This window comes from Notamacropus eugenii, chromosome 3 (genome assembly GCF_028372415.1).
Source record: "Notamacropus eugenii isolate mMacEug1 chromosome 3, mMacEug1.pri_v2, whole genome shotgun sequence".
Classification (NCBI taxonomy): Eukaryota; Metazoa; Chordata; class Mammalia; order Diprotodontia; family Macropodidae; genus Notamacropus; species Notamacropus eugenii.
In genome coordinates, this window is record NC_092874.1 from 398,127,912 (window position 1) to 398,154,717 (window position 26,806).

The window sequence follows — 26,806 nt, forward strand, 5'->3', positions numbered from 1 at the left end:
GAAGATAACATCAATGAAAGTGTACTGAAGCTTTTAGGAGAAAGTCACTATAAGGAGGAAAGTGAGTGTCTGCAATGATGATGACCAGAGGCAGCTAAGTGACTCATTGATAGAGCACAGATATGGAATCGGGGAAGACTTGCATTCAAATCTAACCCCATGCACTTAGTAGCTCTATGTCCCTGGGCAAGTCAAGTGACCTCTGTCTGTTTCAGTTTCCTCATCTGTAAATGGGGATAATAAAAGCATCAACCGGGTTATTGTGAGGATGAAATGAAATGATATTTTTAAAACACTTTTGCCGACATTAAAGTATATGAATTCTAGCTATTATTATGCATAACATGTAGTTTTCTTCACTTTCTGATTCTAGAAACCCTGAACATGACTCCTTCTGATGTCTGCTTTTCCATATACCTGTCTTTGCAATCTACTTCCACTTTGAAGCCAACAACCTCAGGCCTTGGCAGAGCCTGAAGATATAACCTTTTTATGTTTGGCCCTAAGGTTTGCCTTTTCTCTGAATTCTGAACAGGTCTCTGAGCTCATTATCCCAACCATGGAAACAGCCCGGCAGTCTTTCTTCCTGAGGGTCTACTTGAACCATGGGATCCCCATGCTTTTTGTGGGCCCTACAGGAACTGGCAAGTCAGCTATCACAAACAACTTCCTGGTCCACCTTCCCAAGAACTTGTTTTTGCCCAACTGCATCAACTTCTCTGCCAGAACCTCAGCCAATCAGACTCAGGACATTATCATGTCAAAGCTGGATCGGCGAAGGAAAGGTCTCTTTGGCCCACCTGTGGGGAAAAAAGCTGTGGTATTTGTGGGTAAGTTGTCCCTTCCCCTCGCTTCTCTTTTATTACACTATTTCATCAGGTTCTTTGAAAATGAAGTGCTTTCTCAGAAAGAGAAGAGTCCTAAGAAGAAGGTTTCTTCTTTTTCAAAGAACTAACCAGCTAGATGACATAGTGAGTAAAATTAAAGACTGAGAGTCAAGAAAACCTGAGTTCAAATCCAGCCTCAAACAATAACTAGCTGTGTGACCCAGGGCAAGTTATTTAATGTCTGTCAACCACAGTTTCCTCATCTGTAAAATGAGGATAGCCATAGCACCTAACTCATGTTGTTGTGAAGATTAAAAGTAAGTATACGTTAAGTGCTTTGCAAACCTTAAAACATTATGTAAATGCTAGTTATTGTTTTTATTTTATTTTATTATTAGCGCAGTCTCTGGTTAAATAGCTTATGACCATGGGAAAGATTCAGGTTGTTACTGTCCCTGCTACCCTTTCAGTATTTCTCAACAACAGCAGGACAGGGAACCCTGTGCGAAAGGAGCAAAGATCCTCCAGATCAAAAAAGATTGCTCCAAGACACCTCCTTGATGAAAGTAGTTGTAGTTTTTGCCTGCTTAGAGTTGTATCACATACTCCTGAAAAAAGATTATGAATTGTCCATTTTGATAATACTTTTTACATTCTGTTTGATGAACAGATGATATTATGAGGAAATGATAAGAGACAGTATAATGCAGTGGAAGGAATATTAGACAAAGTCAGAGAACCTCATTTGGAACCTCAACTCCACTCTTTCTACCTCTGTGATCTCAGGCAGGTCATTTCTCCTTTCTGGGTTTTGTTTTTCTCATCTGTAAACTGAGGGAGTTGGATTAGGAAGCTTTCAGGGAGGCAGCATGGCATAGTAAATACAGAACTTGACTTAAAGGCTTAAAAGCTCAGATCCTACCTCAAACATTTCCTAGCTCTGTGACATTAACTGTTCTGAGTCTCAGCTCCCAGTCTGTAGAATGGGAGTGTGTGATGGCAATCAAAATAGCATCTTTTGCTTTTAGTATAATCAAGTGCCTCAGATTGACTCTTGCCTTTATCAATCAAGAGTCTTTACTCCTTAAACAAGGAGTAAAGTATAGAAACAAGAGTTTCTTTAACTAGAAACAGTTTATTTATTTGTGTGGTTAATTATTTTAACGTGATTAAAGATCTTTCCCATCCATTGATGGGTCTCCCCATTGTGGGAAGCTTGATTAGGGGAGTTGTTCTGTAGGATGGTCTCAAGTACCTTTTGTTTTTTCTATTGAGGCACTGTGTCAAAGGGTTGTGATGTCCTCTGGCTCTAAAACAGGCATAAATACTCTTAGTTGAGGTTTTGCTTTGGGGCTTAGTTTTTGCAAGAAGATTTGAGTGCCAGATGAGGACTCTGGGAAGCTGCTAGGGAGACCCACTTAGCTTTGAGAACCCAGATGTGCGTTTCCTCTCCTGTAATTCTGGTTGGACAGGTGGGGTCCAATTGTCTATTGAGTTCAGGCAGAGGAAGCCACGTCTGTTGATCTTTTGATTTCTCTATATTTTCTTTGAAATTCAAGGTGCTGACTCCCTGAACTAACTAAAATATATATGTGCTTGGTTAAAGGAATGATACATGTACTTGATTAAAGTGATTGTTAACCCCTTGAAAGTTGTTTTCCTTTTATGAATGCAGATCTAAGAAACAGTGATAGCAGGCCCCACTGTGCATGTTGGGGTGCTTACTGTTATAGGGTGATGTACTAGATAAGTTTCTGAGGTTTTGTTTAGTTCTAGGTCTGTAATCCTGTGACCTTGTATATAGAAGGTGCTCATTAAGTACCTAAAAAATTAGTCAATGAAAATGATGGCATTTAGTACATTCCTACTGCATCTGAACTTATGTCACGCATTTGCATAGTCTCATTTTCTGTAGTACTCATTCAACAACTAATTATTTACTGTCTTGTGATACCTCAGGGTTTTCTAAGAAAAAAATCCTTATATTCCTAATGAAATTTAAACCTGTTTTTTGTTCTTTAGTAAATACAGAGATCAGGATATCACCATCCTTTTAGAACAAACTTTTAGGTGCCTACTATGTTCAAGGCACTGTAAGTGTGTTGGGGATACAAAAGTGTGTAAACAACATGGTCCCTGATGTCAAAGCATCATAATTTAATAGGGGAGATATGAATTACATTAAGAAATGTCATACAAGGTGGAATGTACTATTCACCTTCCACATACTGAGTTTATTTTGAATTGAAAAATTTCTGTGGAATCTTGAGCAAATCGAGTATAAAATGAGGAGATCAGACTAAATGATCTCTTCCAACTCTTAGTGTGTGATCCTATGCATTTATGCCTTCTTATGGGGACAATAGCCATAAAGTACTGGGTTTGGAGTCTGGAAGATCCAAGTTCAAATTCTGCCTCAAATCCTTATTTGCTATGTGACCTTGGACAAGTCATTTACCCATTGTGTGCCTCAGACAACTTCCCAGGATTTATTTACAAGATTTAGGACAACTGGCAAAGGGAGTTCCTAGAACCAGAGTTCCTTATGCTGACCAAGTTATAAATCTTTTGCATGTTCTATATGTCTTCCCCAATTGACTATAATCTTCTTGAGGATGATGGTCATGTCTAATACTTTTTTGGTTTTCCCACAGCACTTAACAAAGTTCTGTGCACTCATTCAACAGACATATTAAGTGTTCATTGTGTGTAGGGCACTATGCTAGGCACTAGGGGTAATGCAGTTGTTATAAGACACAGTACCTTCCCACACGGAATCTTGTATGGGGCAAAACACAAACTCACATCATTATAATACCCAAGTATTACCAAATAAGTACATCACAGAGGTGTAAAATAATATACTGTGTGAGGTCTAATTGATTCATTTTGATTATTTTTTATTAATATCTTTTGGGGGAGAGAGAGAACCCCTTTAATAACACTGAATACTCACATTAAAAATTGTAGGAGACAGAGATCCAAAGGAGAGGATCAAGAACAAATGCCAGCTCTTTTTCTTTCCATCCTGCTTTTATAACCATGGAACTAAATTGCCTGTTCCCTTGCCCCAGTCTATTCAGAGGGCAAACTAATTGGGTCAGGATTTGAAATGGAAACTGGAACACCTGAGATTGGATTCTTGGGCTGAGGGTCTCTTTGCCCTGCTAGGCAACAAGGAAAGGAAGCACAAAGGCAGAAGGGAGGCATCAGGTCCCCAAACATGCTCCCAGCTCCCTCATTAATGACTTAACTGCTTTCCTCAGATGACCTCAACATGCCAGCCAAGGAGATATATGGGGCTCAGCCTCCCATTGAACTCCTGAGGCAGTGGATCGACCATGGCCACTGGTATGACAAGAAGGACACATCCAGGCTGGACATAGTGGATGTACTATTCGTGTCAGCTATGGGCCCTCCTGGTGGGGGAAGGAACAACATTACAGGTATGTAAAGGGAAAAAGAAACAAAAGCAAAAATCTAGCCATTGTTTCAGCATTAGCAGAGCAACGAGACTCTCATGAACAATTATTTCCATATTAACCCAAGGTAGAACAAACTGGAACAGTAGGAATCTGGGTTAGATGTAAAGAAGAATTTCACAACAGAGAATTATGGGACACTAGAATAGGCAATCAAGGAAAACTTGAAACAAGAGGTAGTTGGACCTGATCCCTTAGAACCTTAGACGGAACCCCAAAGGTTATCTATACTTGAATAGGAATCCCCTCTACTACAAATTTGACAAGTGGTCCACTTCAAGAAGACCTCCAGTGCTAAGGAATCCATGATCTCCTATAAGTGGTCCATTATATTTCTGTATAGCTCAAATTGGAAATTATTTCTTTCCATGAAGCCTAAACTTGCCTCTTTGCAATTTTCTCTCATTGCTTCTGGCAATGTCTGATCTTCTTCCATGTTGTATTTCTTCAAATACTTGAAAGCAGCTCTCCTTCCCTCCTCCTCCCCTTTCCCCAATATTCTCTTTTTCAAGCTAAACTTTTTTCAGGTTTATAGTCCTTACTATCAATCCTCATATGGAATAACCTCAAGAAGTTTTACATCAAAGTTGTCCTCCTCTGGGTACTCTCTAGCTTAATGTCCTTCTTAAACTGTGGTGACTCAGAACTGAACATGATACTCACATGGGTCTGACCTAGCACAGAGTATGGTGGGATTGTCACCTACACTGTGCCTCTAGTAATGATCACATTAGTATTTTGGCTCCAGGATCACAATATTGAACCATATTGAACTTGTAGTCCTTATCTTTTTTTTTTTTTTAAATTGCTCAGTAGCTACACATGTCTTACCTTGTATTTCTCAGGTTGCTTTCTTTCAATCTCTGTAAGACTTCACATCCCTATAAATTTCATCTTATTCAATTGAACCCATCATTCTCACTTATCAAGCTAATTTTGGCTCCTGATTGTTTTGTCATATTTGTGTCATCTGAAATTTTGATAGGTAAGCCACCTATATCTTTAAGTCATAAGAAAAATTCAATTTTTTAGCATGATTGTGAAGCTGTCTGCTAAAGACTTCTTTCCAATTTGAGATAGAACCATTAATAACTACCCTTTGTGTTCATTCAGTCATTTCTTAATCTAACTAGAACCAAAAGAACCTAATTGTACTGTCATCTATCCTACATCTCTCCATTTTTCAATAAAAATCATATGATAAATTTTGTGAAATGTTTTGCTAAAATCTTGATAAACTATTCCCATGATCTACCAGTGTAGTAGCTTTGTCACAAAGAAAATGAAGTTAAATTGATATGACTCATTCTTTTAAAAAATTTCATTGTACTGATTTCTTTTGTTTTTACATATATTTACTAATGTAGTCCTTTCCCTTTCCAGGAAGCCATCCCTTATAGTACAGAATTTAAAAAGAGGAAAAGAAATTAGAAAATTCTAATATTATATGAGTATTCCACACCACAGCCCCCCTACCACTGAGGAGGACAGGAGAGCTGCTTTTGAATATTTGAAGGGATATCACATGGAAGAATTTGAAACTTGTCCTGCTTGGCCCCAGAAGTGATGAAGTTGCCCTCTGATATCTCTTTCTTTAGGACCAAGTTTAGTCATCATACTTTGGTATCATTCCGTTTCCATTGTTTTGTTGCTGTTCTTACCATTTCCATTGTTACATTCACTACGCATATTGTTTTCCTGGTCCTTCTCACTTCATTTCCATCAGTTCTTTCTATGCTTTTCTATCTTCATCATATTCATTTCTTACAACAGTTTAATATCCTAATGCATTCATGGATCATGACATTTTTAGCCATTTCCTGATCAATGGGCATCTACTTGGTTTCCAGTTCTTTGCTATTAAAAAAAATGCTGATATATATATATATATATGTATGTATGTATGTATGTATGTATGTATGTAATGTATATCTTGACACATAAGGACCCTTTTTTTTCTATTATTGACCTCTTCGAGGTATATCTCTCACTACAAAATCTCTAAGTCAAAAGGTATGACCATTATAGTAACCTTATTTGCATAATTCCAAATTGTTTTCCAGAATGTATGGACCAATTCACACCTCTACCAACTGTGAGTCCATTTTTCTACAACTTCTCCTATATTGACTATTCCCATATTTTGTCATTTTTGCCAGTATGTTACTGGGTGTGAGATAAAAATCTCAGTGCCGTTACTATTAGTGACTTGGAGTATTCTCTCATAAGGTTACTAATAGTTTGCAATTCTTCTTTTGAGAGTTGTTTGTTCATATCTTTTGACTACTAATCTATTGAGGAAAGACTACATGACTTATTCTTGATAAAACCATTCAAGTTCTTTATGATTACTATTTCCTTTTCAAGGTGTTCACTAACCATCCTTTTAAAGTGCTTTAAAAGTTTGATCAGGAATTGAAGTAAAGCTTATTCACTTTAAAAACTCCATTTGCTTCCAGTTTTGAACATTTGGACAGCATTTTCTTCAATCTAATCCATACTTTTTCTGTTCTCCATAATCTTTCAAAAGCCACTGATAATAGTTCATCAGTCACATAAATTCTTTTAGCATCTTAGGATGTAATTTAGTTCATGACTTGAGCACATCACAAAAAAGAAGCTCAGTGTTCTCTTACTATTTCCCAATTTATTTTGGATATAAACTGTCTAGTAGTTATTTTTGTTCTGTCCTTTCTAGGACAAAGATCATAGACACCATAAGTCTAAGGCTAAGAAGAGACAGGTCTTCCTGGCTCAGAAGCCAGTCCTTTAGCCACTACAGCAATAGTGTAGGAAGACTTTGGTTCAAGCCTTGCTTCTGATACATACTGATTGCATGATCTTCTTCAAGTTCCTTCACTCCTCAGGACTCTACTCACTTCTCTAAAGTTGCAGGAAGTCCGTTCTGCATTGGTAAAAGAAAATTCTTCTACCAAAAAATCATAGGTATGACTATTCATATGTTATGCTACCATGACAGGTTTGTAAACTTGCTCAAGTTCTAGTTCTTCCTTATGCCCAGGTGGTCTGTAGTATTCTCTGATAATAGTATGGATTTTGTTTCTGCCTCTGTTATTTTTAATTCAAGAACTCTCCACCATGTTTTTCTCTATTTGATCAAATGTCTGCCTAAAATAACAATAACAACAGGCAGGTGCATGTGTGTGTGTGTGTCTGTTTGTCTGTCTATCTGTCTGTTTTTCAGGATGCTTCACCTGCCGTCTGAATATCATTTCCATTTATATATAGCAATTAATATAGCTAGCTATACAGTTAGCATTTATATAGCACTCGAAAGTTTGCAAAGCACTTTACAAATATTATCTCACTTAATCTTCACAACAACCTTGGGAGGTAGGTGCTATTCTTATTTTGCAGATGAGGAAACTGAGGCTGGTGAAGGTAAAATGACTTGCCAACAGTCACACAGCTAGTAAGTGTCTGAGGCTGGATTTGAACTCAGGCCTTCCTGACGCCAGGTCCTATGCTTTCTTTTGAACAAAGTTTGTTTGTATAATCATATTCCAGTCATGAATCTTACCCCATCAAGTATAACTGTGAGGTCAAATCAGCCTCCTTACATTGACATCTCTAGTTTACTTTGCTTGTTGTTCAGACTTTGTGCATTTATTGGTAAATGTTAGAGGACATGGATTTATTGTCGACTTCTTTCTTGAGTTTACTCTCCTGTGAATTTCTGGGTGGCAGTATTGCTATTTTCTTTCTACTTCATAGTTATTTTCTATGGAATTTAGCTTAGTGGGAAAATATTAGTTGTTCCTCCCTCCTCCTCTTTTCCTTTTTAGTTTAAGGTTCTTTTGATTATATTTTGTGAGGTCTTATACAAAGAAATGTGTCAGCCCTCTTCCTACCATTGGTGAGGAGTCATTTCCAGGATCTTTTCTCTGTCTATATACATGAGAGTCTGACTTGATAGAAGTTGAAGTTTTGATATTTAGTGCTCATTCTAACTTTGAAATGCTGTTAACTTTTTAAGGAAAACTTTATTGATGTCTAGGAGATTGTCATTTCTGTATTTCATGCCGTACTCCAGATATCCAAATCTTATTCTCAGATCAGCTGTTCATTTCTCAAATCTACCTTTTTCTTCAGACATCCATGTTTTTGACTGGAAACAGAAAAAAAAAATCACCACCTCTGACCTAAAAGTCTTCAGTTTCTTCCCCAAGATTTTACAATCTTTAACAAAACTTTCTTAAAAAAAAGACTCCTGGCAGTGTCATTTGTGTCCATGTTAATCATCATAAGTGGGCCAAAATTTTCTGGTTCAAAAAGTCTTGGGAGATTCTTGGTATTTGTCCTAATGTATGTTTCTTGATAAATGGTCCCTGAAAGATAACAGACTTCTCTATTGTCATCATGTTGACAAATAATCATAGAAGTACATTGAACATGGGCTGGATATTCCCACATGCCTGGGTTACTCTCTATACATGACCATTTTAAGTATGTGCCTTGTTAACCTCAGCTGGGAGACCCCAACCTCCACTACTTGTCTCTTCTTCTTCTTATCCATATTGGAAGGATTATCTCTCACCTGTGAATCACTGTCATCATTCCTCTGTAGATCAAACATCTCCTTCCCACCTCTTCAGAAAAGAAAGAGTCTTATATCTGTTATTTGGCTTTAAATACAGTTATTCTTTCCACATCATGACTTTCCCTGCCATGGTTGTGATATATCATGGGTTGGCATAAGAAATTAAAGGAAAATTTGGGGAGAATTTTGAAGAAGTTGCAATGACCTATGAAGGAAAGGTCAACATATTTTACATGCTGCGCCCCTAGCCCCTTCAATGTGGAAGAGATAATGGTATTCATTGGTTGTTCTTCCTTTTCTGTGTCACATTCTTCTAGACCCCTCCACAACCTCTTGGTTTGGTGGTTCAGGATTCTCCCTCTATCTGTTCAATCATGTTTCTTTTTGATTTTTACACAGAGCCTTTATTCTGTTGCTTTGCTCATTGCTTGGAAGACTTCACTCTTATGAATAACCTGGAGTGGAGAGGTTCCTGAAGTTCCCTTGTCTTCTCTTCTAGTTGGGAGACTGACCTATACTTTTAGAATAGATAACAAAAGATCACATTATGGCATGAATACAAACATTGCAACCATTTTGTAAATCATTGCAAAATTCTTCCTGCTCTCTATATGTGCTGGAAGTGAGATCCAGGGAGCTTTGTTGTCTTTGCTAGTTAGGTTTTCTGGAGAACTAGATAGTAAACTACTTATGGACTATATGCATTTTTAATGGGTTTTATTTTTCTTGCCTTCTCAATAGAGGGGGAAGAATTTGGAACTGAAAATAAATAAAATTGAATTATCAAATTACTCAATGAAGTCTTCAGTTTCTGAGGTGCCATTTTCCTCCTCACTTCAATAATGTCTTGATGGCCACACTGTCCTTCTTTTCTTTTGATTTAATAATCCCTTGCCTTGCCTCACCAACTTGTTTTTACCAACTTTCTTTTCCTCCTCCTTATTTTTCATCATTTTCCTGGAGGACTTTCCCCCTTTTATTTCTCTTCCTCCTCTTTTTATTTCTCTTCCTTAAGGTACTTCTACTGTGCTCTCTTTTTAGATTCTTCTACTAGTGTTCCTTTTCCTCAAATTCCCTTTTGACTTGATTTCTCCACTTTCTAGCATTTCCTTAGCCTTTCTTCTTTAGTTCATGTCCTTCATATCTTTCTCCTCTTCTCTTCAAAACCTTTCAAATTCCTGTTCCACTGCACCAAAAGCAATCTCTGGTCTTTTTTTTTTTCTGAAGAGGTTTAAGTTTCTTGTCCAGGGTTACATAGCTAGTATGTGTCTGAAGTCAGATTTGAACTCAGGTCCTCCTGGAACTCAGGTTCTCCAAGGCCAATGTTCTATCCACTGTACCACGTAGCTACCACATTCACTGGTTTTTTTCACAGTTCATGAAATCTTCAAATCTCTGCAGTTCCTTCTCTTTCTTCTTTAGATCAAGTCTTCTCTTGCTCTAACTCTCCCTCATTGAAGCTTGAAGCAGATGGCTTTTAAATAATAGATGACTTGTAAGGTACCTTCCAAATGTAAGATTCAACGTTCTATGCCTTAATGATAGTTTTTGTGTCATATTGCCTGAAGACAAAGATATGAAGGCATCAGATAACCTTTCAGGGCATTTTCTAGACTTAGGTTAGCATACTATTAAATATAGAGATAATAAGTAACATTTCAGAGTTTGTATGAGGTGGGATCTCAGATCTTCAGGCTCTGTGGAGTCAGGGTCTTATGGATATACCCAGAGAAAAAATTCTGGAAATGATCCCACACATAAGATCTCACTATTTTGACAGAAATCTCCATTTTCAACACATATCTTAGAAAGAAGTCAAATATCAGACCCTCCTTTGCATTTGGTGGGAGGGAATACTGGCTCTGTCATTAGGTCCAAAGGGTAACTATGTGTGTGTGTGTCTGTCTGTCTGTCTGTTTTTCAGGACGCTTCACCCGCCATCTGAATATCATTTCCATTGATGCTTTTGAGGATGAAATTTTGAGCAGGATTTTCAGCTCCATTGTTGACTGGCACTTTGGGAAAGGGTTTGATGTACAATTCTTAAGGTAAGAAAACCATGAACTGAAAGGGATGCAGTAGAGGGGATGTTGCTTTCCAAATTTTTCACAACATCTCTACTGGCTTTGCTGTTCTCCAAGGTTTGGAAAGATGTTGATTCAAGCAACAATGACCATTTACAAAGCTGCAGTGGAGAATTTCCTGCCAACTCCCTCCAAATCTCATTATGTCTTTAATTTACGAGATTTTTCACGGGTTATTCAAGGGGTGTTGCTGTGTCCTCACACCCACTTGCAGGTTAGCTTTTGTTTTTATAAATATTGTCTTTAAAATAACTAAATACTATTGTTTATTATCTGGGGTTGAGACATACCTTGTCTCTAAAGAGTACAATACTAGGTAAATTAGGTGTATGGGTATATCAAGTTGACAGGATTATTTTTCTATGTGTTTTCTGTTTCCTAGTGGATTATAAGTGTTTTGAGGGCAGGAAACATAACTCTTTGAATAAATGAATAGATTCTCAGGATGCTATTGATTATAATTTTATTTGAGATACAGAACATGTCTGATGTGTATATACTATGTCAGATAAGCAAAATTACCAGTAATTATCTACCATTTTCAGTATCATTCCTCATCCATAACCCAGAATTGATGACATTTAAGTGACTTGGCTGATGTTCAATTAGTATCAAATCTCACCTCTTCCAGGAATTAATCCCTACTATTTTGATCATTATTTCCATGTATAAATTTACTCAGTGCTTAATTTATATTTTTATTGTCATATGTAGTTGACCTTTGGCTATTTCTTTGTAAATAATATCTTTTTATATCAAATTTGTCTGAGTTCCTTCATTAAACAGTAAGCTTCTAAAGGCATGAACTATATATCCTGCTCCATTTGAATCATGTCATTGTACTGATTACAGAGTCACCATAATTATTATTGATCTGATGGAGGAAGAGGCTACTAACTTTGTAGGCTATGCCTCCAAATAATTCAGATACTCACTTTTGAATTTGCAGGATGGAGAAAAACTGATTCGACTCTGGATTCATGAAGTTTATCGAGTCTTCTATGATCGTTTAATTGATCATGTGGACAGAGAGGTGTTCTTTGCTATGGTAAAGGAGACAACATCTAATTGTTTCAAACAGACTGTTGAAAAGGTATGCTAAATTTCATGTAGTCTAGCTGTGAGTTATTTAATCTCAGTGTACCTCAGTCAATTTGTTATAAGCAGCCATGATGTAGAAGAGTTCTTACACTTTGAATTTCCTAAGACTGATGATAATTGCAGATCCCTTAAGAATACTCATAAAATCCCTAAAAGAATGCTCCATCTATGTCCTATGACACCTAGAGACTTTAAGCAGACTTATTGGTTTGATTCAGAGAATATTTTGGTGTTCTGGATCAATGAGACAGTGAAAAGAACTCTGGACTTGGGTTCAAATTCCAGCTCTACTTCCTACCAGCCCATATGACCTTGGGCTAATCACCTGATCTATCTGGGCTTCAGTTTCCTCATATGTATGTAATACATGTGGCACTCCCTTCTCACACATGGGACTCCCAGAATAGCTGTCCTAGGTTCCAGGTACTCTCTGAGTCCATACCTTTTGAAAATAAAAACTTATAGACTTGAAGACATCTATCATGGCCTCACCCTGGCTGGCCCCAGGTTTTCCCTTCTCCCACTAAACATTTCCATTTTTTACATAAAAAAATAGCTCACAAATTCCCATAAATGTGTTTGTTTTTCTTTAGTTAGCCAGATGACACAATTGGCTTTTTAAAAAAAAGAGGCATTTTTAATGAAATAGTACCATAAGATTTGTGATAAAACATTTCTTCCATAAAGTAAAGGTACACTCTCCCACAAATAAACACCCCACCACTGAGGAGAATAAGCAAGCACAGTGCTTACATTTGAGAGATCCACACCTGGGGAATATGTGTGAAAGGGTAATTCATACCTCCAATACTACCAGGCCCCTAGTGTTTTTCTTTTGCGGGGATGACATGCTCACATTGCTCCACACTACTCTCAGTGTTTCTACTGGGCATATAGTTCTGCTAAGTTCACTGGGTCTGTTTTTCACTAGGCTGGGCTATCAGTGCTGGCACTGCCATGGAGTCGTCTGAGTTCATTTCTTCAGGACTAGTCAAACCATCTTACAGGCAGTCTGCTTGGGTATAGTGAGTGGCTATACCTTTTACTCCATAAAGGCTGTTGTTCAGTCATGGCCACTACGCTCAACTAACAAAGGCCAGGCAGAGTTCAAGAGTACTAAACAGTACAATCAGACCAAGATTAGGTCATTCATTTTTGAATTCTGTGTCTGGGCAGAGGAAAAAACTTTCCGCTACAAATAGTTGTCTAATTTAGGATTGAAATTCTTTCATAATCCCAATATCCTCTCTGGATTAGGTACAGATGAATTTGAGCCAGAAAAGAAATGTAGGCTAATGGAGGCATACTCACTGTTCCCCATTGACCTAACCCAAATTCCTATCTTTACTAGGCATATTTGTCAGCAGCAAATCCTTTATAAATGAAACTAAGATGCTTAGAATTCTCAGGAAAGGATAAAAACAAGGTACTTTGTATTATAGTATATGAATGATAAGCAGAAGTAGGGGTTACTGCTAAATTACTTTAAATTTGTATGTACTTTGTATTTATTCATCTGAATACACATGACTTCCTCTGCCCCCACTCAATAAATGTAAGTTCCTTAAGTACAGAGACTTTTACTCTTTGTATCTCCAGTGCACTTATACAAAATAACCCTAACCCTAAATACTCATTAAATTGAATTTACTCCAGGTCCTGATTCATTTATCACCCACTGGGAAGATTGTGGATGATAATATCCGTAGTCTGTTCTTTGGAGACTTTTTTAAGCCTGAGGCTGATGTAAAAGTCTATGATGAGATTACAGACCTGAAAACTCTCACTTCAGTCATGGAATATTACCTAGAAGAGTTTAATAACATCAGCAAGGCCCCAATGTCATTGGTCATGTTCAGATTTGCCATTGAGCACATTTCTCGGATCTGCCGAGTTCTAAAGCAGGACAATGGCCATCTACTGCTAGTGGGCATTGGGGGGAGTGGGCGACAGAGTGCCTCCAAGCTGTCCACATTCATGAACTCCTATGAGTTGTACCAGATTGAGATCACCAAGAACTACACCAACAACGACTGGCGGGATGATATAAAGAAGATTATGCTTCAGGTTGGAGTAGTCAGCAAGAGCACAGTATTCTTGTTTGCTGATAATCAAATCAAGGATGAATCATTTGTTGAGGACATCAATATGCTCCTGAACACAGGCGATGTGCCCAATATCTTTCCTGCTGACGAAAAGGCTGACATTGTGGAAAAGATGCAAACAGCAGCCAGGACTGAGGGCAGGAAAATTGATGCCACACCTCTTGCTATGTATACCTTCTTTATTGAGAAGGTGAAAAAAAATCTACATATTGTCCTAGGTAAGAAGAAACAAACACATCCCCCACATAGAGTCACAGATTTAGAACCAAAAGGAATTTTAGAGGTCAACCCCTCATTTTTCAAATAAGAGAACTGAGGCTCAGAGTGGTTAAGGGATATGTTCAAGATCAAGTAAGTAGTAAAATAGAGAGCCAGGATTTTAATCCCAGTTCTTTGATCCCAAATCCAACACTCATTCCATTGTGTCATACACACACACACACGCACACACACACATACACACACACACATTCACAGGCACACACTGCCTCTTAGCTATGTACACCTCTGTATTTTGACATTTTAATGGAACTCAAGCATCTCTGATAGGTGGGATAATTTCCAAAATTTTGAGTGGTCCCTTCCCATAATCACTCCAGAGTTTCCAAGGGATTAGGTTGTTAATTGCTTCTGAACCTTTCCAAAAGTACCAAAGATAGGTATCACCCCGTGAATGCCTTCAAAATTCTAAATTAATCCCTAAGGAAATCAGTCCCATCCTGTCTGGAACTAGATGGAAAGGAACTAACAAAATCTATTCTTTCTAAAAGCCATGAGTCCAATTGGAGATGCTTTCCGGAACCGCCTACGAATGTTCCCTTCTTTGATCAACTGCTGTACCATTGACTGGTTCCAAACTTGGCCAACAGATGCATTAGAAATGGTGGCCAATAAATTTTTAGAAGATGTGGAGCTCGATGATGAAGTTCGAATACAGTAAGTAGTGGGATGGCCATCTATGGAGGATTGGGAGTATGGCCAATGTTTCCCTCAATAGATTTCTTTTTGACTTGAGTTAACCGAAGCCAGTGGAGTCAATTAGAATTACAGATTCTAATAGTCATCATTATCATAATTATTTGGAGAAAGATAGACAATTGGATTGCCATTTATTCTCTGTAGGGTTGTATCCATGTGCAAATATTTCCAGGAAAGTGTGAGGCATCTCTCAGAGGAGTTTTATGGTACACTACGAAGACATAACTATGTGACTCCAACATCTTATCTTGAATTAATTCTGACCTTCAAAACACTACTAAATAGCAAAAGACATGAAGTGGATAAGATGAGGAATCGTTACCTGGTGGGGCTTCAGAAACTTGACTTTGCATCATCACAGGTGAGTTGACACTGAAAAGAAATAAACATAGGCTTTCAACATCTTAGTATGTGTCTAGCCTTCAAATGTAAACAGCTGGCATATAATCGGTAAAAGCAAACAAACAAAAAACACAAACAACAATAACTTTCCCATGACTTAGAGCATATAGTATTTGCTATTTGATCCTTACCAAATCAAATGAGATAATATTTGCTTTAAAAAAATGCTGAGTACAGGGGGAGCTTGATGGTACAGTGGATAGAGCACTAGCTCTGAAGTCAGGAGGTAAAATTCCAGACCAATCTGGCTTTTCAGAATTGTTGAAAGTGGAGATACTTAAACCTGCTGTTTAAAAGATATAGGATGTGGCCATATATAGTTAATCTAAAAATAAGGATAGACTCTAGGCATCTTTGATCAGAAAGACAAATATTCCTGACCAATGCATTTACTTATAACTAGAGCCTTGTTGAACTTGATAGCTGTTCTCTATTTTTTTGTTCAAGTGGTAGGTAAACTGTCCTTTTAAACCATATTTTTAAAACCATATTTATTCAACCATATCTATCTCCACAGCTTTCTGCTGAACAAAATTCCAGTTCTGAAAAATACCCTCTGTCAATCTGCTGCTTTCCCTTACTCTCTGTTTCTCTATTAGGTGGCTGTAATGCAGGTAGAACTAACTGCCCTTCAACCCGAGCTGATCAAGACCTCTGAAGAGACTGAGAAGATGATGGTAAAAATTGAAGCAGAGACAGTGGAAGCAGATGCTAAGAAGCTGTTGGTTCAGGCAGATGAACAAAAGGCTAATGCTGCTGCTGCCATTTCACAGGCTATTAAGGTACACGTTTTCCATTGAATAGTTGTGAAGACCAAATCCCTCATGGAAGTCTCTATTATGACACAAGATGTAGGCAGACAACAGGCTACCTTAGAGGCTGGGTTTCTCTCAGTCACATCCTTATATTTGGATACTTGGATAGGTCCGTCATTGATCTCCTTGATATAGGAACATTTTCTCCCATGGATACAGATCATGACCAATCTATACCTACAGAACTCTTGTCCCATGTTCTTCCATAAATATGACAAAGGGAATCCACCTAACACACGAAGTTACCTTCCTCTAGAGAAGAGAGTCTTCATCTTGTGTGTGTGTATGTATTTGTCTGTGATGGATTCCACTGGTTGACTAGAAAAACCTCTAGAAAAGGAGTGTGCTACAGCCAGCTTGATCTGTTATATTTTCAGTGTGAGCATTTACATCTCAGGAATTAACAAATCAAAGCTTGATTTATTGTTCTGTTGGATGTCTATACTTAAGAAAGTGAGGGAGAAAATATTAATAATGCAGATAAAATTTAAAAGTGTATAGTATACACATTTTCTTCAGAGAATCAGTTGTTAAACATTTACAAGCACACCATGGGAATCCCCGCCTTGCTGTGTAATCAGCCTATGTTTTCTTCTGGCCATCCATTTCTGTGATCATCTCCTTTATACTTCTCAAATAACAGAAAGCAAATACTAGTTATGATAATATTTTGAGCTTTATAATGCCTTACATATTTTTGAGACACTTTTAAATATAGGCTATCCTCTAATTTCTGTAACAATCCCTTGAGGCAGTGTGTTGTAGTGGATGGAGAGCCTTGTAGCCTGGAAGACCCAGGGTCAAGTTCCTCCTCTGACACATACTGACTTTGTCACCCTGGGCAAGTCATTTAACCCCTCAGTGTCTCAATCAGTGGTGTCAAACTCAAGTAGAAATGGGGGCCACTATATCATACATAAGGATCACTGTAGACCACATATTGACTTCGAAAAACACAAATTAACATGATCTATATTTTAGTGTATTTTTATTTACTTTGGTAAATATTTCCCAATTAGATTTTAACCTGATACAGGCAACATTAAGGGGTACTGTGGGTCTCACACAGGCCTATGGACAACCAAGTTTGACATCACTCTTCTAGACAATTCTCTAGGACTAAAACTAAGACTGTAGGGAATTTCCACATCTGGGAGTTCCCTATAGCAATGAAACCACAGGTCAAGTCCCTATCTTTCTTTAGATGAAGAAACAGGCTCAAAAATAGAAAGGATTAACTTAGAGTCACACAGCTAATAAAAGGGTGAACACTGGACTAGAACAGTGGTCTCCTAATATTCAGCTCGATGTTCCTTTCATTGTAATGAAAGAAGACTTGATTGATATCTTTAATGTGGAGGTCTTATAAAGGCAAAATGTGATGGGCATTTCATTTCATAAGTGAGGCAGCAATAGGAAATAATTGTGAAAATTATAGGCTGGAGTTAGGTTTTAGAAAATCACAAGTATATGGCTAAAGAGTTTGCATTTTCTCTTGAAGGGAATGTGCAAGATCTTTGAATATGAAAGGTGAAACCAATGGCTAGATCCTTCTTTTAGGAAGACAGATTATTTCTGCAAATTTGTGGAGGGTAGATTAGAGAAAGGAGAGATGAGAAGTAAAGAAACCAGTTAGGAAGCTATTACTGTCATCTCTGTAATTTGTATTTTGTAATTTGGATAAACTGAAATTTTATTGATAAATTGATTGATAAATTTGATTTATTGATTGATAAATTGATAAAATTTATCAATTGAAAAGGATTTGAATTGGGTGTGGTTAAGGGAATATAGAGAAGAGTGACCTCATCTGTTGTTGTTGTTATTGTTGACCTTATAGAGACAGTATAAATAAGATTTAACAATTGATTCGATATGGGGGCATAGAAGAGAGAAGTACCAAGGATGACTCTACACTTACGGATTTGAGTAACTGGAAGGATAGTGATGATCTCAATCCTCTTTGGTATTTAACAGCATCTACTATGGGCCAGGCACTGCGATAAGCCCTTTACAAATATTACCTTATTTGATGTTCACAACAACACTGCAAGGCTATAGATGCTGTTATTGTCCCCATTTTATAGTTGAGGAAACTGAGGCAGATAGAGGTTAAGTGATTTGCCCAGGATCAGAAAGCTAGGAAGTATCTTCGACCAAATCTGTACTCAGATATTGCTGACTCCAGGCCCAGCTCTCTATTATCCCACTTATCTGCTTAGACTTAGATAAGTTTGGGAAAGAAGATTATTTCTGTTTTTGAACATGTTGTAATTAAATTGCTAGTAGGAAAGACAAATAGAAATTTTAGCAGACTGAAATTCAGGAGAGATATTAGGGCAAGATAGAGTTAGGAGTCAACTATATAAAGAGAGATGATAATTGAGCCCAGATAAAAGCACCAAGGTAGAAAGTTTAGAAGGAGTCTAAAAGAGGATCTAGGACAGAGCTTTGGGGGACACAACTTGATATTAGAGGGGTTTTATGCAAGATAAATATCCTTTCACAAAGCTAGGGCAATTGTGGTGAATGGGGCAAAAAAGGACATACCAATTAAAGGGTGGAGCTGGCTCTCACAGTGGATTTAAACCATGGCACAAAGTATGCCTCTCTACTTCTCCCACTCCCTGTGCATTCAACACAGGCTTTTAGTTTTCAGTACAAAGGATGAAATAGAAAACTACCGATGTAAACGAGATTTGGGGAGTGACAATCAGTAAGCAAATTACATGTCTAGCAAAGAATGATGAACTTTAAAGTCAGCAAAGAACTGGATTCAAATACACCTCTGACATCACAGGGTTGTTGTGATTCTATAATGAGAAAGTCAATATAAAGAGCATGTTGCAAAATTTAAAGCACTATATTAGTAGTCCATAATCATGATCTGCAATGGGACTGGCATCACTTCTAGGAGTCAACCATTTTGAAAGAAACACTGGACCTTTTGGGTTTATCCTCATTGTTTTTTTGCATCTCTGGCTCAAAGAGAGGGTCCTTTTAAAATCATGTAGAAAGTAAGCCCAACATTTTTCTCTGCTCACACTCTTTGCAGAGGTAAGGATCTTTGAGTGTGAAACACAGCATATAGTGTCAGGCTTTTTCCAATATGTGCTTAGTTCTGGTGAACTATTTTTCCTCCTCATTTGTATTTTTTATTAGAAGAGATGGCTCTCAGGCATAGACCAATGCCTGACACCGTATACAGGAATAAAGTCCAAATGGGTACATGATCTAAGTACAAAGATTGATACTATAAACAAATTAGTGGAGCAAAGAGTAGTGTATTTGTCAGATTTATGGAGAATGGAGAAATTTTTTACTAAACAAGAGACAGAAAACATTATGAAGTGCAAAATGGATGATTTTGATTATATTAAATTGAAAAGATTTTGCACAAGGAAACCTAATGCAACCAAAATTAGGAGGGAAGCAGAAAACTAGGAAGGAATTTTTGCAACTAGTAGCTGTGATAAAGACCTCATTTCTAAAATATATAGAGAACTGAGTCAAATTTACAAGAATACATATTATTCCCCAATGGATAAATGGTCAAGGGATATGAACAGGCATTCTTCAGAGGAAGAAATTAGAGATATCTATAGTGATACGAAAAAATGCTCTAAATCACTTTTGATTAGAAAGATGCAAATCAAAACAACTCTGAGATACCACATCATACCTATCAGATTGACTAACATGGCAAAACAGGAAAATGATCCATGTTGGAGAAGATGTGGGAGAATTGGAACACTAATTAATTGTTGGTGGAGCTGTGAGCTGCTCTAATCATTATGGAGAGCAATTTGGAACTTATGCCCAAAGGGCTACAAAAATGTGCATACCCTTTGATCCAGCAATACCACTTCTAGGACTGTATCCCAAAGAGATCCTAAAAATGGGAAAGGGTCTCACATGTACAAAAATATTTATAGCAGCTCTCTTTGTGGTGGCCAAAAACTGGAAATCAAGGGGATGCCCATCAACTGGGGAATGGCTGAACAAGTTGTGGTATATGAATGTAATGGAATACTATTGTGCTATAACAAATGGTGAACAGGAAGACTTCAGAGAGTCCTGGAAAGACTTATATGAACTGATGCTGAGTGAAAGGAGCAGAACCAGGAGAAATTTGTACACAGCAACAACCACAGTGTGTGAGGAATTTTTCTGGTAGACTTAGTCCTTCATAGCAATGCAACGACCTAAAAAATTCCCAATGTACTTTTGAGGCAAAATTCCACATGCAGAGAAAGAACTATGGAATTGGATTGCAGAATGAAGCAGACCATTTTCTTTTGTGTTATGTTTTGTTTTGTTTTATGATTTCTCCCATTCATTTTAATTCTTCTATTCAACATGACTATGGTGAAATTGTATTTAATAGAAATGTATGTGTAGAACCTATATAAGTTTGCAAGCCATCTCAGGGAGGGTGTGGGGAAGGAGGGGAAACAATCTAAGATATATAGAAGTGATTATAGAACCCTGAAAACAAATAAAATAATTATTAAAAAAAGATATATGGACGTGATCGTAGAAAACTGAAAACAAATAAAATAATTTAAAATTAAAAAAAAAGAAGAGATGGCTCTCAGGAGGCAGAGCATGGAAGGGCTAAATTAGAAAACATAGATTATGTAAAAACTAAATGTATCAATAAAAGGGTTTTTTAAAAAGAAAGAAAAAAAAAAGAAAGTAAGGTTGAACTGAGACTAGGATTGTCTCTAATCCTTTCCCTTTTAGAAATGGAGCAGAGGTTTAATCTGTCCATTGTCTAGTATTTGCTTATTTTCAGAGGAAGATGGTACAGCCAGATTTTTGTTTGTTTGGTGCACATGGAGGACTGGGACAAGTTAAGGCCACTGTAATCCAAAAGCTTTGTTGTAGCCAATAGTTTTGACCTCCTCCCCTACCGAACACTTTGCCAGGGCTGCCCACAAGAGTAATATGATATCTACCTCTTCCTGCTGTTTACCTTCTGGAGGACATACTGAAAAGTATTAGAATTCTCAAGGAAGGCAGAAAAAGAAGAGGAGTAGAAAAACTTGTACTATCTACCCACTGGATGATTAGCCCCGGAAATAACTGCAACTGCGTAGTCCCCTTTTCATGACATATATTAACTGAACAAGCACTAGATGGCCCATGCTCTGGCAGGAGTGTCCCTTGGCAGAGAAGATCTCTGGCTGATTTTCACCATGAATACCTGAACAGTAATCCCCTCTTCTTGAGAGTAGCATCATTGGAGTGATAATAACATCACTGTATCCAGTTCAAGGCTTTAATGATTGACCCACAGAGGCAGGCCAACAAATGGGTCAAAAATATGGAGAAATTCAATAAACTCAAACTTTAATAAAATCAAGCTTTTTGATAGCAACTATGTGAGGGTACTCATTCCTACTGAGAGTACTTTTAAGTTTTAAGCTGGAGTCATTTTATTTTTTTTTGATGAACTTTTATTTTTTTAAATATTTTAATAACTGTATTTGGTTTCCTTTATAACCCCATTTGAGTTTCATGAATTTAAAGACATTATTCTGAAGAGGGATCCATAGGCTCCTTTGGATTGCTAAAAGTATACTGACATAAACAGGTAAAGAACCTCTTGCTATGAGGATGGTATAGTTTGGCATCACTCCTGTAGTGCTAACCATTTCTAATCCTCTGCCTACAGGATGAATGTGAGAGTGACCTGGCAGAGGCCATGCCAGCTCTGGAGGCTGCCCTCTCGGCACTGGATACCCTGAATGCCTCCGATATCACCATGGTTAAGTCAATGCAGAACCCTCCTGGCCCTGTCAAACTTGTCATGGAGAGTATCTGTGTCATGAAAGGGCTGAAACCAGAGAGGAAACCTGACCCAAGTGGTAGCGGTAAGCTCCCTATTCTTCCTCCCTGTACCTCTGAAAAGACCTGTAGGTTCTATAACCCACATGGCATGAACACACAACAATCAAATCACCTCCAGGGAAGGACTTGTTTAACAGCACATTAATAGAGCCAAGAAACTAAGGCTTTAATTGCATAGAAACAGAAAGGCTGATCTTGAAACCAGTTCTCCCTTTTAGTCACTCAGTCATTTAACTAATCAAAAAACATTCAATTTCTAAAAGCAAGAATTTTACCAAGGGAGATATAGCTTCTGAGGAGCTTAAAATTAAGACAGGGAGGATAAGTACAGACAGAAATAATACTGCTTGTAGACAACAGGACAAGCACAAAGATTAAAAAGTATGTGAGAGAACGGAGATAGACCACATCTGAATAGTTCTAGAAGCATAGCAGTATTAAGGTCCTTATTGTCATTCTATTAAAAAACTAGATTAACTTTCAGTTTAAATATTAAGACCAGTTTCTTGGAGTTGAGTATGCACCTAAAGAATAGAACAGGTAACAGGTCCAACCAAAGCTAGTAATATCTCTTTTATATGGAATCTTTGAAAAGTAGCATCAAAAGTCTCTTGTCACCTCCATAGGAAATCTGAACAATTCCTCTTATTCACATAATATCTAAGACTTTGATTACACTGAATTGTCATTTTGTGGTCTCTTCTCAAACCTTTTTGAGATTTCTTCTCTTTGAGTTAACAAAGATTCAATACTATAAGAAATTTCTTTTGGCTGCAGTAACTCTCAGTGGTCATCTGCTATGTCGTTGAATGTTGAAATAATAGGACTTTACATAATAAAATGTTTTAAACTTTTTATTTTTAGCCAAACTTAAAAAGTATTTACATCACTGTCAATCAAACTGACTCTTAACTTTTCACTGACTATGAATGACTTACTAATAGGTACTCAATAAATACTTCTTGTATTAAACAGGTAAGATGATAGAAGACTACTGGGGTACATCTAGGAAGGTTCTTGGGGATCTGAAATTCTTAGATAGTTTGAAAAGTTATGATAAAGATAACATCCCTGCTCTGATCATGAAGAGGATCCGAGAAAGATTCATTGACCACCCAGACTTCCAACCAGCAGTCATTAAGAATGTATCATCGGCTTGTGAAGGCTTGTGCAAGTGGGTGAGGGCCATGGAAGTATATGATCGAGTGGCCAAAGTAGTGGCCCCCAAGAAGGAAAGACTGAAAGAGGCAGAAGGGAAGCTGGATGAACAGATGGCAAAGTTGAATCAAAAACGGGGAGAGTTGAAACTGGTGGAAGATCGTCTCCAAGCCCTGAATGATGAATTTGAGGCCATGAATTTGAAAAAAAAGGCATTAGAAGACAATATTGAACTTTGCTCCCAGAAGTTAATCCGAGCAGAGAAACTGATCAGTGGCCTTGGGGGAGAAAAAGACCGATGGACAGAAGCTGCCAGGCTGTTGGGAATTCGTTATAATAACCTAACAGGGGATGTGTTGCTGTCCTCAGGCACTGTGGCCTATCTGGGGGCCTTTACAGTAGATTATCGCACTTACTGCCAAAACCAATGGCTAGAGTATTGCAAGGCAAAACAGATCCCAGGTTCTAATGACTTCAGTCTCAGTAACACCTTAGGAGATCCTGTGAAAATCCGAGCCTGGCAGATTGCTGGACTGCCCATAGACTCTTTTTCTATTGATAATGGCATCATTGTGTCCAATTCAAGACGATGGGCTTTAATGATTGACCCACAGGGGCAGGCCAACAAGTGGGTCAAAAATATGGAGAAATACAATAAACTCTCTGTAATCAAGCTTTCTGATAGCAACTATGTGAGGGTACTGGAAAATGCTATTCAATTTGGCACTCCAGTCTTACTAGAAAACATTGGAGAAGAACTGGATGCTTTCATTGAGCCCATCTTACTTAAGTCAACATTCAAACAGCAAGGGGTAGAGTATATGAGATTAGGTGAAAATATTATTGAATACTCAAAAGATTTTAAACTTTATATTACAACCCGTTTGAGAAATCCCCATTATCTCCCTGAAATAGCTGTGAAAGTCTGTCTCCTCAACTTTATGATCACTCCTCTGGGTCTCCAAGATCAACTTCTCGGTATTGTTGCTGCCAAGGAAAAGCCAGAGCTAGAAGAGAAGAAGAACAAGCTGATAATTGAAAGTGCTGACAATAAGAAGCAGCTGAAAGAGATAGAAGATAAGATCTTAGAGGTCCTCTCCAAGTCTGAAGGCAACATTTTAGAGGATGAAACTGCCATTAAAATTCTATCTTCTTCTAAAGTGCTATCTGAGGAAATTTCTGAGAAACAGAAAATTGCCTCCATGACAGAAACACAGATCGATGATACAAGGATGGGCTACAAGCCAGTGGCTGTTCATTCTTCCACTGTCTTCTTTTGTATTTCTGACTTAGCTAACATTGAACCAATGTACCAGTATTCTCTGATCTGGTTCATCAACTTATATGTACACTCCCTGGCTCATAGCCGGAAGAGTGAGGACTTGGAACAGCGTATAGAGAACATCATTGACCACTTCACAATAAGTATTTACAACAATGTCTGTCGTTCCCTGTTTGAGAAGGACAAGCTACTTTTCTCTCTCCTCCTTACTATTGGGATCATGAAAGGGAAGGGTGAAATTAATGATGAAGTCTGGCGCTTTCTTCTGACAGGAGGTATAGCTCTTGATAACCCCTATCCCAATCCCGCTCCTGAATGGTTATCTGAAAAGTCATGGGCTGAGATCGTCCGTGCATCCCAGCTGCCCAGTCTTGGAGGTCTGAGAGAGGATGTGGAAAGCCATGTTTTGGATTGGAAAGAGATCTATGATTCTGCTAAACCCCATGAAGAAGCATTCCCTAGGAACTGGGAAGTTCTTTATGGATTAGATCGTTTGGTGGTTCTCCGATGTCTGAGACCTGACAAAATTGTTCCAGCTGCTCAGGACTTCATTGTTGATAACATGGGAAGGACATACATTGAACCACCTACATTTGACCTACAGGGATCCTACAGTGATTCTAACAGCTGTGCTCCATTGATTTTTGTGCTGTCTCCGGGTGCTGACCCAATGGCAGGTGAGGAAACCAACATTAAGTGGTAAAAAAAAAACAAACTGCATTCAAATTAATAACAAAAAACTAATTCATTTGCACATATCATTAGAAGAGGGTTCTAGATAGTTATGCTTTATTTTCAGGATATTTTAGTTTTCCTTTTATATCTCTAAGTGAGATATTTGGGAAAGAAATTCAAGAGGAAAAGCAAGGAATAATAAAGAGAATTAGGTCAGGGTCAGAGTATTCAATGTAATTATACAAATTATAGTCACAGAGGCTGGATTGAATTATTACAATTACACATGTGCTCTACTGAGCACTCAGAAGAGGGAAAACAAAATCTGAACATCTCTATGTATAGGAGGAACAACAAAGCCTTTAGCATTAAATATAGTGCTGATATCTTAGCATGAAGGCTTATTATTAATTACTTTTGAATACTAGATAAATTATATATGTATATATATATCGTTATATAGTACATAGTTATCAAAAGATAGAGGGAACTGTTGACTTTAGCCCTTGAGATGATCAGGCCAAGAGCAGCTTTCTCTGTGAGAGTTAGTTGAAACTACCAGTCTTCTGAAGAACTTTTTTCTTGCTGAAACCATGGGAAGAATTTTTTTGAACTCTTTTTACAAGAGTCTGGAATTTTAATTTACCTCATTGCTTTCGTGGGATCATTGTAAATTCAGAAGAGTCATCTTGGTCTTTTCTAAAAACTCCATTGGCTCTGCTCACAGGTCTGCTCAAGTTTGCAGATGATCTTGGTATGGGAGGTAACAGCATTCAAACGATCTCCCTTGGCCAGGGCCAGGGTCCCATTGCTGCCAACATGATTAACAGAGCCATCAGTGAGGGGACCTGGGTGGTTTTACAGAACTGTCATCTAGCCACCAGCTGGATGCCTGCTTTGGAGAAGATATGTGAGGAAGTGATTATTCCGGAGAACACCAATCCAGCTTTCCGGTAAGAGGCTACCTAGACAGTTCCTTAATTCTTTGTTTAACCCTAATTTGTGCAGGTCCCTTTTTAATTTTAATTTTTGAAATGCCATGAAGTAAAAATGAAAGAAAATAAAACGTTGATTCATATAAATAATCCAACTGGTCAGTTCCTACTATCATTTTTTTGTCCACTTTCTGCATGTTAGAATCATACAATCTTAAGAGCCCAGAGCTAGAAATACCTATGTTTCCTCTTCTTTGAGGCAGGTAGGTAGTACAGTAGCTCGTGTTAGACTTGGAGTTAGGTAGACCTGAGTTCAAATCGTATCTCAGACATTTGCTAATTTTATGATCCTAGGCAAGTCACTTAACCTCCACTGCCTCAGTTTCAATTAGAAAAATATGAATAATAACAGCCATTTACCTCACAGCATTGTTGTAAGGAACAAATGAGATTATGCATATAAAACAAACCTTAAAGCATTATATAAATATTATCATTATTATTTTTAAATTTATTTATCTTTAGTTTTCAACATTCATTTCCAC

General features: G+C 37.7%; 1 protein-coding gene and 1 long non-coding RNA gene across 6 annotated transcripts in view; one reads left to right on the forward strand and one right to left on the reverse strand.

Moving 5' to 3' along the window:
• The window catches only part of LOC140497241 (uncharacterized), a 79,899-nt gene extending 67,923 nt beyond the window's left edge, over nt 1-11,976 (reverse strand). For 3 of the 4 annotated variants that reach the window (XR_011964585.1, XR_011964584.1, XR_011964583.1), the window contains exon 1: nt 11,890-11,976. This is a non-coding gene — a long non-coding RNA (uncharacterized lncRNA). Of the gene's footprint in view, nt 1-4,081; nt 4,247-11,889 lie in introns of all 4 variants that reach the window. The other variant, XR_011964586.1, reaches the window with a different exon arrangement.
• DNAH3 (dynein axonemal heavy chain 3) overlaps nt 1-26,806 on the forward strand; it is a 180,081-nt gene that overhangs the window by 130,104 nt on the left and 23,171 nt on the right. For both annotated transcript variants that reach the window (XM_072597924.1, XM_072597925.1), the window contains exons 43-54: nt 536-830; nt 4,094-4,273; nt 10,795-10,918; nt 11,012-11,168; nt 11,904-12,047; nt 13,712-14,378; nt 14,931-15,096; nt 15,283-15,499; nt 16,140-16,322; nt 22,036-22,234; nt 23,187-25,328; nt 26,054-26,279. In XM_072597924.1, coding sequence (XP_072454025.1) covers nt 536-830; nt 4,094-4,273; nt 10,795-10,918; nt 11,012-11,168; nt 11,904-12,047; nt 13,712-14,378; nt 14,931-15,096; nt 15,283-15,499; nt 16,140-16,322; nt 22,036-22,234; nt 23,187-25,328; nt 26,054-26,279 — 4,700 coding nt within the window. The remainder of the gene's footprint in view (nt 1-535; nt 831-4,093; nt 4,274-10,794; nt 10,919-11,011; nt 11,169-11,903; nt 12,048-13,711; nt 14,379-14,930; nt 15,097-15,282; nt 15,500-16,139; nt 16,323-22,035; nt 22,235-23,186; nt 25,329-26,053; nt 26,280-26,806) is intronic.